We start from the raw sequence: 13136 nt of genomic DNA on the forward strand, positions 1-13136 counted from the left end.
CTTTATGGGCCCGATGAAAGTAACTTAGACTCGAATTTTCCCAGCATGGGATAAAGTTTTATAACCTGGTTCGAGATCCCCTTTTGAGAGGAGAATTGATAAAATTACTCACGAATGTTGAATTTATGGGAAGACGAGAAGAAATTAAATGTTGTAAGGAAAGACAACGGTTAGTGATGGTTTACTTGTCAAGCCTACCATCAACAAAAATGATGCTCGGGGTCGGACAGGGGACAATTAGTCAGCAAAATATTTGACACTATAACTACTAGAAAAGCAATATTAACCAAATCTATTATAAGAGTGCACGTATAATATCAAATCATTGAACATATTTTTTTAGAAAGATAGGATCATTCAAATGGTATTGATAAAACCTCTTGTGGAGTGATTTGAATCACGATTTTAGAAACGAACTTTCTTTACTCTTGATCTTGATCATCAAATTTGCTCCAAAACTTTCCCTTGGGTTGATTCTTATCGTTTTTTAAATTTTTGGATAATTTAGATTTAAAGGTCTCGTTCTTCAAGAAGGAAGTTTAGATCGAATTCCAAGAGTATCATAACATTTGGTATCTGGGCATTAGGCTATTTGGTCGGAAATATGTTTCTTTGATTTATCTATATATATATATATATATATATATATTTTTTTTTTTTTTTTTTTTTTTGAGTTTGTGTATCATGGTCATATTTTGTCTAAAAAAATATATTACTTTTGTTCTTTAATTTATATTGACAAATTTTATGAAGTGTTATATCTGGATTTTATCAACACTTTTTTTGTACCTCTTTATGATCTTCTAAATCAATTTTTTTTTATGGTAAATTGATTAGATTTTGACAATCGACATATACTGTAAAGTGTTAGAGGATTATTACAAGGAGATGAATACATTGATGGATCAACCTGATCTCGATGAGAACATGAAGGCTCTCATGGCACGGTTTCTTAATGGGTTAAACACAGAGATTGTAAGACAAAGCTAATTAATAGCCTTATTCTGATATCGAGGAGTTGTTGCACATTGCAATTAATATTTAGTGACTTGACGATCTCTAAACACCCAAATTAAGGAGGAAAGCCTAAACCAAAGAGAACTTATTTCAAACTAGGTGTCTTCTTCAATCCGTACCAATGTTTTGAGTTCCATTCTAGTCAAGAGACTTAATTTGAAGACAAAACAACATTCAACACCCTACCAGCTTCAATGGTTGAGTGATCGTAGGGAAGTAAATGTAACTCAACAAGCTCTTGTTTCTATTACTATTGAAAAAATATATGTTGATGATGTTTTATGTGATGTTATATCCATGCATGTTGGAGATTTACTTCTAGGGAAGCCTTGGCAATTTGATCGTCGGGTAATGTATGATGGGTATGCAAATCGATACTCTTTTACTCGCAATGGTAAAAAAAAATTACTCTAATTCCATTGTCTCCAAAAGATAACAAGAGAGTAATACTCAGTCTCGAGAGAAGAAAAAAAGAGAGAAGCAAAATCATTGAACTTGTATATTAGATCAAGTGAGGCTATGAATGTTTTGCCCTTTCACCGGATCATTATTGTACTTATGTATGTGCAAGGGGTCTTGTTACCTTACAAACACGCTTAACCCTTCTTTGCCTAGTGATTTTGTTGTGCTTTTGCAAGTGTTTGAAGATTTATTTTTCGAGGAGATGCCTAGTTGTCTGCCACCACTTATTAGAGGGATTGAACACAAGATTGACTTCATTCCAGGTGCGCTCGTTCCAAACTAACCAACATATAGGACGAACTCAAAGGAGGCCAAAGAGATACAAAGGCAAGTGAGTGAGCGTGAAAGTTTGAGTCCTTGTCCTGTATCAGTTATTCTTGTGCAAGGTTCTTGGCGTATGTGTGTTGATGGTAGGGCTATAAATAAGATAATATAAAGTATAGGCATCCAAACCCCATATTAGATGATATGCTTAATGAGTTGCATAGATGTAGTGTTTTTACTAAAATTGATTTAAAATCTGAGTTATCATCAAATTAACAAACCTATTGAGAATGAATGGAAAACAACTTTTAAAACATTTTTGGATTAACTATACACATTTATGAGATTAATGAACCATGTCTTACGAAAATACTTAAGTCAGTTTGTGGTTGTTTATTTTGATGACACCCTGTTTAATCTAAATTCTTAGATGATAATGTTACGCATGTACGCAACGTGTTGACAACTTTGAGAAACAAATGTTTGCATGTAAATATAAATAAATGTAGCAATGTTTGCATGTAAATATAAATAAATGTAGCTTTTGCATGGAAAAAGTTAACTTTCATGAATTCGTAGTTTCATCTGATGGTGTTGAAGTTGATGAGGAGAAAGTAAAGGCTATAAAAGAATGACCTACACCTAAAAGTGTACGATGTGAGAATTTTTCATGGTCGTGCAAGTAAGTTTTTACGGTAGATTCAATAAGGATTTTAGTACAATTGCTTCACCCTCGAATGAACTTACTAAGAAAAATGTATCCTTTGTATTGAAAAATATCAAGAACTTGAACTTTTGAAATTGAATGTGGTGCCCGTGGAGTAAGGATAGGTATTGTACTAATACAAAATCAAAGACATTCAATCTTGTAAACTAATCGATACCTCAATTGAAAAAAGAGAGAACGGGAAGGAATAACCAATCGATGAAGGAACATGAAACCATTCTATTTCTAGTTCCAGAGAAATTGTTACTCCATAGATAAGAAATTAAGCAGTGCAAATAATTCATGAAGTTTTCAGAGCAGCATGCGTTCCATGAATGCAGAAGATACAAAAGCATAGATAGTTCTTGAAAGGAAGCTCACAAAAATAACAAGATGTTCCTCTTTCAAACGCCAACGCTTTGATCATGTGTTTGTGGCTCTAGTGTATATTAGCTGGCTAGCATGAGCAGATACGAGCCTAATAGAGCCTCTCGCCATTAAATCCTTTATCGCCCGACGAGCCAACGATCCATTGATCTGATGAACAGTAATGAACAACGAACAGAGAAAGATTTTTAGCAATTTACCATCTCAACATCGATCCATCCAAGTAGAACCAGCCACAGTTCGGTTTGATTACATGAATGACATGCTAACCAAACGAATACGTCTAAAAAACGGGTCATATGGAGGACATTTGGCACTTTATATTGACTAGAGATATCAGATACTTCACATCAAGGGATAGTTACAAAAGATATCCAACTCTTATGGTTTAAGAATAATTGCTTATACACATGGATTAATAATGAACGCAATACAACACCTTGCTGACATGAAATCAAACCAACAGATATCACTTTGTAATTGTGTTACCCATAGGGATATGTAGTTTAAACATGGGAGTAGTGCAACATCTCAAATAAACGACACATTTGGAATATGGTATGAAAAAACAGAAGACAGAAATTATGAAAGTGTAATACAATGCAACTATTTAAATCATCGCTCGAATGAGTCCGATTATGTTTTAGAAATGGATAGAAACATGATTACATGCTTAATTAAATGAAGATTTAACAAATAAAGGTTGATCTATAACATTATAGTACAAGAAGTTCTTTGACTTGGATGTGATATCATACATTGGAATTCATAAAAGCAGACAAAAAAAAAAAAAAGCTCAATGTATAATCATCCGCCCCCAACTTCTTTTCCATTTCGTTTTTAGTGGATAGTGGGGATTGGTCTTGTAACAGCCAAAGCTCACAGCTAGCAGATATTTTCTTCTTTGGGCTTTCTTTTTTGGGCCTCTCCTCGAAGTTTTTAAAACGTGTCTACTAGGGAGAGATTTCCACATCCTTATAAAGAAGGTTTTGTTTAGGGTTTATGGTTTAGGGTTTAGCAGCTATTATCTTCTTTGGGCTTTCCCTCAAGGTTTTTGAAACACGTCTGCTATGGAGAGGTTTCAACACTCTTATAAACAATGTTTCGTTCTCCTCCCCAACCGATGTGGGATCTCGCAGGTCTTATTAAAAAAACTGATTGAAGAGAGAAGTATTGTAGGGGACACAAATTTCAAACAAACATTAAGACGCATGGTCCATATTCAACAATCCAAAGACATGCATTTACAACATGTGAAGATACAAGCTTAAATGGAATTAAGCAAGCCATACCCTTAATCTGTCTGAAAGGATGGAAGGAGTAATAAGCTTGTATTTTGGAACTTCTGAAAGAAGCTTGTCATAGCTTCCCTGATCAAACAATACCATGTTGTTCACCTTCTCCTTTTGCTTTCCCTTGCTCCATTTCTATGCAATAAACAACATAAGAAATAAAATAACAGAACCAAAAGTAAGTAACAGGCCTGAAAGAAAGATGTACCTGAATACTCACTAGCCCTAATGACTATGGTCTCATTTGATAACGATTTTGTTATTTGTTTCTTTTTTAATTGTGTTTATTTCCATACCATTTCTTTACTATGATTTCACACTTCTTGAAGAAACACTCGGATGTCAAGTTCCAAAAAAAGAAAACAAGTTTTTAAAAAAAGATGATCTTGTTTGATGACCATTTGATTTTTTATTTTTAGTTTTTGAAAAATGGGCTAATTTTCTCATAATTTATTTACATAGGTTTTCATCATCATTCATGACAAACATTTTGAATTCATAACTAAATTCCAAAACAAAAACAAGTTTATAAAAACTACTTTTTCAGCTTCCAAAACTTGACTTAGATTTTGAAAACATCTGTAAAATGTTTATAAAATGGTTATCAAACAGGCCCTACGTTTTTTAGTTTGCAAATTTTGGCTTAGATTTTGAAAAACATATTTGAAAACAAATTGTTTTATGGGTGGAAGTAGAGTTTATGAGCTTAATTTTCAAAAACCAAAAATTAAATGGTTATCAACAGGCCTAAACATTAAAAACAAAGCAGTCCTCACAAAACAAATTACCTTCTTCTTCTGCTTTCCTCCGCCAGATTTAGCGGGCTTGGAGGACGGAGGAGGAGCCTTATCCTTCTTCGGTGCCTGCCAGATGGATACCAAGTAGGAGAAAGTTTACATCACTCGTGTTCATAAATCAGATAAACACTTAGAACTTCCCAACTGTTCCACACTAAGTAACAACATTACTTGTAATTTTACCATTGGACCTTACGAATAGAAAATTGAAACAGATAAATCGTCTTAAATCATTACACAAACACACAACAATCATATCGCAAACCTAATGTGTCTATTCTGCTTTGTTTTCGAGTAAAATAACAATACTATAGAACGACGAACTCCGACAATGACTTACGCCGCAAATTTTCACAAAACCAGACAAATACCCGGAGATCTAGCATAGCTTAAACTACAGAATGACAATGGAGAAAAATTGCAGCACATCGCAAGATGATTCTACACCAGCCTTACTCGATTCCGTAAGAAAAATGAAGTAATACAAGGAAAAAGAAGATAATTTGTAGGATTTTGAAGCAATAACATACCATGTTGAGGGGTCAGCCGCTGAGAATCTGGTTGGAAGACTACGAAGAACGTTGATTACAGAGGCGAAGAACTCTGGCTGGAGAGCTCAAACCAGAGGAAAATACAGGTACTTAAAAAAGTCTAGGGTTTCCAAAGGGTTAATTTTTTTTTTTTTTTTAAATAATAATAATAATAATAATAAACAATTTTCACCCATTAACTTTTCACTCATTTTTTAGATTTTTACCTTCCTAATTTACACTTAAGTTTTTTATTTAAAAGAAATAAAAAATAATAATAATTTAAAAAAAAAACTTTTTATTGTATACATTTTTATTTTTCGATATAAACTATTAATTGCTGTTAAGGTTGTACATCTAACCCGACAACCCGAACTAACCCAACCCGAATTATAGAGGTTGGGTTGGGTTGGATTAGTCTTTTGGGTTGGGTTGGGTTAATTTTTCTAAACCTGAAGTAACTCAGTTTGGTTTCCGGTTCATAGGATAAAAAACTCGGGTTGACCCGAAATCGAATAAAACTTATAAATAACACTGAGAACGATGTCGTGTTTTTTATTACTTTATTATTTTGTTTGTTTCTTTTATAATTTTTATTATTATTTTTAAACACATTATTTGCATATCTCACATTATTTGTGTTTGTTTGAAGTTTTAATATTTTTTATTTAGGATTATATCCAATAATTATGAATTGGGAATAAATAAATAAATAATTTAAAACTTAAAAAAAGTTAGCAACCGGAGAACCCAACCCGAAAATAGAGGATTGGGTTTGGTTGGGTTGTGAAATTTTTTAGGTCGGGTTGGATTACCAATCCAACCAATTCGAACTTTTGGATTGGGTCAAAAAAAATCTCTCAATCCAACTCAATCCGGAACATGTATACCCCTAATTGCTGTTGATTTGCTCCTATTATTAAAAGTTTGAGTTAGAACCACCTTATTATAAATTATTATTTGTAAATAAGATCACTTCATAATAAACAAAATATAAAATTAATTTATGTCTAAATTATAAACAAATTTTTTCAATATAAACTATTAATAGAGGTTTGATTCACTCCCTCGTGGTTGGAAATTAAAGTTGAATATCCATGTTGTAAATTATTATTTGTATAGTATAATCATGTTATAGATTATGCTATAATATGATGATGCAAGATGAATGCCGTGATGATTATTATGCATACATGACTCATACGTGTACTATGATATGAACAAAAGGAAGAACGAAATGATTCTTATTATATATTATGATTTTAAACTATGGGAACCTCATGCATTTATGTATGTCATGTGTATTGGGATACTTTCCTGTTATGTTATGTTAATACGGAGGCATACCTTCGATATTTATGTTCATTATAATGTCATGCGATCTTTCCCTTCCATGGTGTACAGCGACGCGTCAGCGTGTTTAGTCCAATGAAGCTAGGCCTAGAGGGTACGTATATGAGCCCACATGGTGGGTCTATGTGTGCATGCGTGGGCTGTGGTGTGGAGAAGTACCACACACACATCCAACCCTGCCCGAAATATGAAAGAGCTCAAGATCATGCTATGTTGTTGCATTACCTGACTCCAACAATGGGGTCAGTTAATGAGTATTTCTTAAAATACTTTAGTCACGTGCTATTCTTAGCTTTCAAGTAAACACAAGACAAGACACTGCTCTATTTTAGTAGAAAAATAAGGTTGTTACAGCTGAACTGATTAAAACATATAACTTCAATCAAGAAAGCTCAAATCTCTCACCCACAGGTTGAACTAAAAACATTTTAACAAAGAAGTATTAATTAACTTGAATATAGTTCAACTAGTTAAAGCATATATCTTTAACTCGAAATCAAGAGGTTAGAGATTCGAATCTCCTGCATCACTCAGACTCAGAGTTGAACTAAAAAAAACAAACAAAATAAAAACTTATTACATACACAAAAGTAGTATGTGCGTGTTGGAATACTATCTTCATTGGTATGAGACATTTTGGGGAAGCCCAAAGCAAAGCCATGAGAACTTATGCTCAAAATGGACAATATCATACCATTGTGGAGAGTCGTGTTCGTCTAACATGGCATTAGAGTCATGCCCTAAACTTAACCATGTCGATAAAATCCTCAAAGGTCGAACATGATGGTGTTAATATAACACATGCGGAAGCAATTTGGATCTTAGGCACTTTTAGAACATCAATTATTGTAAATGACTAGCATGTTCATAAGTATTAAAACTTAATGAGTTTAAATACTAACCTTTTGTAGTTCAAACTCCTTTTGCCTCACGAACCGATTTCGAACCACCACTAGTGTCTTCTCCACTATTCTCCGGCCTTAGAACGGGATTGTGGAATCCGGTGAGTGACTAAACTTGGGAGGGATTTTGTATACGTGAAAGAGAGTGCTTGTGAGAGGTTTTTTTTTTATCAAGATCAAGAAGAATCCCTTCCAAGTATCATGATCACTCTATTTAAAGAGTCAAGTTTGCATGTTCATGCAAACTTGAGATCACCAAATCTTGACACTTAAAATTCCACTCAAATGTTTGGGATTATGTGGCAAGCATGCATGTTTGAGTTAACCAAATTTTGACACTCAAAATTCCACTCAAACTTGTGGGGTTTATTTGGCAAACATGCAAGTTTGGTTAAACCAAATTTTGACACCTCAAAATTCCACTAACATGATTTTTCCATTAGATGAAAGTCAACCTTTTGACTTTCTTCATTTTAATTAGATGAAAGTCAACATTTTGACTTTCTTCATTTTAATGGGATGAAAGTCAACATTTTGACTTTCTTCATTTTAATTCAACAATTAATTTGAATAATGAATTTCAAATTAAAGTAACATTAAATAATTAATTAAACAATTTAATTAATATTTAATATTAATTCAAATGCCAATCCCAATCAATTCCGACACATAATTGATTAAGATATTTAAATCTTATTTAAATATCTCAGATTCTCTCTTTTCGTTTAATTCGTAAATAAAATAAAATTGCGGTTAAATATATCGTATATATGTAACGCATATTCCCTAATTTGAATTCGAACACTTCGAACTCACTCGTCACACTGTTCTATGGTTTAGTCCGATATGAGCTAGCAGAGGGACCTAATGGACCTATAGATCATGGGCTCCAACGATTCAAGATTAACCGATTAAACTCATTAACCTGGTTAACCAATATTCGTTAACTACTAGGACACTCCACTATAGCCTAGTAGTTGCACTCCCCTCACTATAGATATATTTCTGTCCATCTGATATAACCATGATTAGTAAGTCGATCCTTCACAGGTTGTTCGTAACTAGAGTTGGGTCAATTTACCGTTTTACCCCTGAAGTTACTTCTTGTTCCTTATGTCTCACTGATCCTCTAATAAACAATTGGTTTGTGGTCCAACCAGTAAACCGAATCCCTCTCAGGCCAATGAGAGGGTGGGGCCCCTTGTTCAAGACCTGGAGTCAGTGCTTAAGGGAACTACCTTTCTTCTATCCCTAAAAGTGGGTAGGAGTGAATTCCGTCTTGCACCCCACGTCCCCAGCCATTCACCCAGTTTTACCCCTGAAATGGGAGGCCTGTTGAGTCGGCGAACTAGAGCCACTCTCACCCATGCAAATCTAAGGATAATTCCGAATAAATAGGAGTTCATGGTTAGCTCAGGATTAAAACCGAGTTACCTAGGTTATCGAATGAAAAGAAAATCAGTCTCAACAGTAAACGACTTTATAAAGTGAGAGTGGTTTTCTTCATGGTCCGATCTTATGCAATACTCATTGCATAGGACGCCCCCACTCACATGTCTCCACATGCACAATTTAGTGATCGCATTGTTTATATCATATACAAAAGTGGGCCGCATCCATAGTGTCCCCAGAATAAGGTACTCAGCCTTATCCTTATACTATAGATCATTTTGACTATATACTTGAACTTGATCCACTCTTATGTCTCTACATATAATTCAAGTAGTCATACTATAGCCAGAGTGTTCTTAGTTTATTGGATTTAGATTAATGATCGTAAAGTTCACTTTATTCAATAACAATTTTTACTGAATAAACAACAATAATAACTTTATTGAAAATAGAATATATCTTTGTTTACAAACTATGAGTTTTAGGACATAAAACCCAACAAACTCCCACTTGGACTAAAACTCTAGTGGGGTTTTATAACGTTGAGTAGAGAGAAATACAATAAACTAAGGCATCACATACTCATGCCTTTTCTCCCACTTGCCCTAGATTACATAACTCGTAGTCCTAGACTCACTAGGTGCCCTTCAAACACTTTAGCCGTGAGGGGCTTTGTAAATGGATCAGCAATGTTGTGTTCTGAAGCTATCTGTGTGACGATCACATCTCCTCGTTGCACAATCTCCCTTATGAGATGATATTTGCGCTCAATATGTTTTCCTCGCTTATGGCTTCTTGGTTCTTTTGAATTTGCAACTGCTCCACTGTTATCACAATAAAGAGTGACGGGAAGATGCATATTTGGAACGACTTCCAAATCAGTTAAGAACTTCCTAAGCCATACAGATTCTTTCGCTGCTTCACAAGCAGCAACATACTCAGCCTCCATGGTGGAATCAGCAATGCAACCTTGCTTTATGCTTCTCCATATTACTGCTCCTCCGTTCAGAGTGAAGACAGATCCTGATGTCGATTTTCTTGTATCTACATCGGTCTGAAAATCTGAGTCAGTGTACCCTGTAAGGATCAGATCCTTAGCACCGTACATTAGCATATAGTCCCTCGTTCTCCTAAGATACTTGAGGATATTCTTAACGGCAGTCCAATGAGCACGTCCCGGATTGGACTGATATCTGCTGACAATTCCCACAGCATAGCATATGTCGGGTCGGGTACATAGCATGGCATACATCAGACTACCGACCGCTGATGCATAGGGAATGTGTTTCATATCCTCAACTTCTTGAGGTGTCTTAGGACTTTGTTCCTTCGACAAATGAACTCCATGCCTGAAAGGTAATAATCCTTTCTTGGAGTCCTGCATCTTATATCGAATCAACATTTTGTCGATGTACGATGCTTGAGACAAAGCTAGTGTTTTGTTCTTGCGATTTCGAACAATTTGGATTCCAAGAACAAACTGAGCCTCTCCCAAATCTTTCATTTGGAATTGTGTCGCCAGCCAATGCTTAATGTCAGTCAGAATTCCCACATCATTTCCAATTAGTAGGATATCGTCAACGTACAACACCAGGAAAGCTACTGTAGAGTTGACTATCCTTTTATAAACACAAGGTTCGTCAACATTCTGTTTAAAGCCATAAGATTTGATCGCAGTATCAAACTTTATGTTCCAGGATCGAGATGCTTGCTTCAACCCATAAATGGATCTTTTAAGCTTGCAAACCCTTTGCTCGTGATCCTGTTCAATGAACCCCTCTGGTTGAGCCATATAGATACTCTCTTCAAGATCGCCGTTTAGAAAAGCTGTCTTAACATCCATTTGCCAAATTTCATAATCATAAAATGTGGCAATAGACAAGAGTATTCTAATTGATTTAAGCATAGCAACAGGTGAGAAGGTTTCTTCATAGTCCACCCCCTCTCTTTGGGTATAACCCTTTGCTACTAGTCTTGCTTTAAAGGTCTGTACCTTACCGGTTTGGTCTCGTTTTCTCTTATAGATCCATTTGCAACCAATAGGTTTTACCCCATCTGGTTGATCTACAAGTTCCCAGACTGAATTGAAGTACATTGACTCCATTTCAAGATTCATGACTTTAATCCACTGATCTCTATCAACATCATTCATTGCCTGTTTATAGGACAATGGATCCTCAACGCCATCATCAGGTATGATGACTTGAGTTTCTATCAAACCCAAGTAACGATCGGGTTGAGTTATAACCCTCCCACTACGTCGAGGCATTCTCAACTTTTGAGAAGGATGTGATTGACCAGAAGTGTCAGCTCCATCAACAACTCTGGTTGAACGACCAGCTTGATCAACAACTCTTGTTGTTTTATCAGTAACTTCTTTAGAAATCTCACTTAATACTAGTTTGCTACGAGGTTGATGATTTCTTACGTGATCTTCCTCTAAGAATGTAGCATTCGTTGATACAAACACTTTATTTTCTTGAGGATCATAAAACAAACCACCTTTCGTCTCTTTGGGGTATCCTACGAATAGACATAATTTTGAACGACGTTCTAGTTTCTTGGGATTTTGCAACAACACATGTGCTGGACATCCCCAAATTCTGAAGTGACGTAAACTACCTTTACGCCCTTTCCATAACTCATAAGGTGTTTCTGAAACACTCTTAGTAGGAACCATGTTCAAAATGTATGTAGCAGTCTCCACTGCATATCCCCAAAACGGATCGGGTAATTGAGCGAAACTCATCATGGACCGAACCATGTCCAATAGAGTTCTATTTCTCCTTTCTGATACACCATTTTGTTGAGGCACACCAGGGGCTGAGAGTTGAGACCTTATTCCATGTTCTATCATATAGTCCTGAAATCTTAAATCCATGTACTCTCCTCCTCGATCTGATCGAAGTGTTTTAATAGTTTTACCTAATAGATTCTCAACCTCAGTCTTATACTCTCTGAATTTTTCAAGAGCTTCCGACTTGTGATGCATTAGGTAAAGATAGCCATACCTTGAATAATCATCAATAAAACTGATGAAATATTCATACCCTCCTCGTGCTTTGACATTCATTGGACCACAGAGATCTGTATGCACGAGTTCTAAGGTTTCTTTGGCTCTATAGCCTTTTTCGCAAAATGATCGTTTAGTCATTTTACCCTCAAGACAAGACTCACATGGAGGTAAAGAATTGTCTTCTAACTTATTTAGAAGTCCTCTTTTAACCAATCTCTCAATCCTATTGAGATTAATGTGGCCTAGTCTTAAGTGCCAAAGATAGGTATTAGGAGAAATCTTTTGTCGCTTATTTTGAGTTTCAGCTGTTTTAAACATCTCAATATTTAAAATAGCTTTTGTTTTGCTCGGTTTTAACATATATAAGTTGTTTTCTAGTTTTGCAGAACAAATATGAATACCTCTTTTGCAAATGAACACTTCATTGATTTCAAAAGATACTTTATACAACTGTTCTAATAAACAAGAGATGGATATTAGATTTCTTTTCATTCCAGGAACAAAAAGTACATTATCTAATATAATGAATCTATCTCCAAAAAACAACTTTAAATTTCCTACTGATCTTGCTGAGACAACCTCTCCTGTTCCAACCCTGAGTGTTATCTCGCCGTCCGCAAGCATTCTCCAGGAGCTAGTTTCCTGGTAAAAAGAACAAATATGATTAGTCGCCCCTGAATCTAGTATCCAAGTTGAGTTGTCATACTCTACTAAACACATTTCTACAACGAGTAAATCATATTTACCTTGTTGTGTCTTTTCGGCTTTCTTCTCTGCAAGGTATTTTGGGCAGTTTCTCTTCCAGTGCCCGTTTTCGTTGCAATGGAAACATTTTCCTTTATCTACTTTTTGAACCTTGTTCTTGCGGTTAGTAGGAATCTTATTTTTCCCTTTTCCCTTCTTCTTCATCAAAACACTTTTAGAAGTTGAAGGTCCAGACTTATTTTTGGAGGACGATCCTCGTAGTAATTTCTTGGAGATAGCAACATTTGCTTCTCCTGTTTGTCCCTTGTTTGTT

General features: G+C 35.2%; 1 protein-coding gene across 1 annotated transcript; it reads right to left on the bottom strand.

Moving 5' to 3' along the window:
* Positions 1-2669: 2669 nt before the first annotated feature.
* Positions 2670-5582, bottom strand: LOC111803439 (small ribosomal subunit protein eS25). Its single transcript, XM_023687843.2, has 4 exons — positions 5456-5582; positions 4917-4991; positions 4129-4263; positions 2670-2986 (listed from the first exon to the last, which is right to left on the bottom strand). The coding sequence occupies exons 1-4, from the start codon at positions 5456-5458 to the stop codon at positions 2873-2875; spliced, it is 327 nt and encodes a 108-aa protein (XP_023543611.1). The 5' UTR covers positions 5459-5582; the 3' UTR covers positions 2670-2872.
* Positions 5583-13136: the final 7554 nt, after the last annotated feature.

Source organism: Cucurbita pepo, chromosome 10 (genome assembly GCF_057944985.1).
Source record: "Cucurbita pepo subsp. pepo isolate OVF chromosome 10, ASM5794498v1, whole genome shotgun sequence".
NCBI lineage: Eukaryota > Viridiplantae > Streptophyta > Magnoliopsida > Cucurbitales > Cucurbitaceae > Cucurbita > Cucurbita pepo.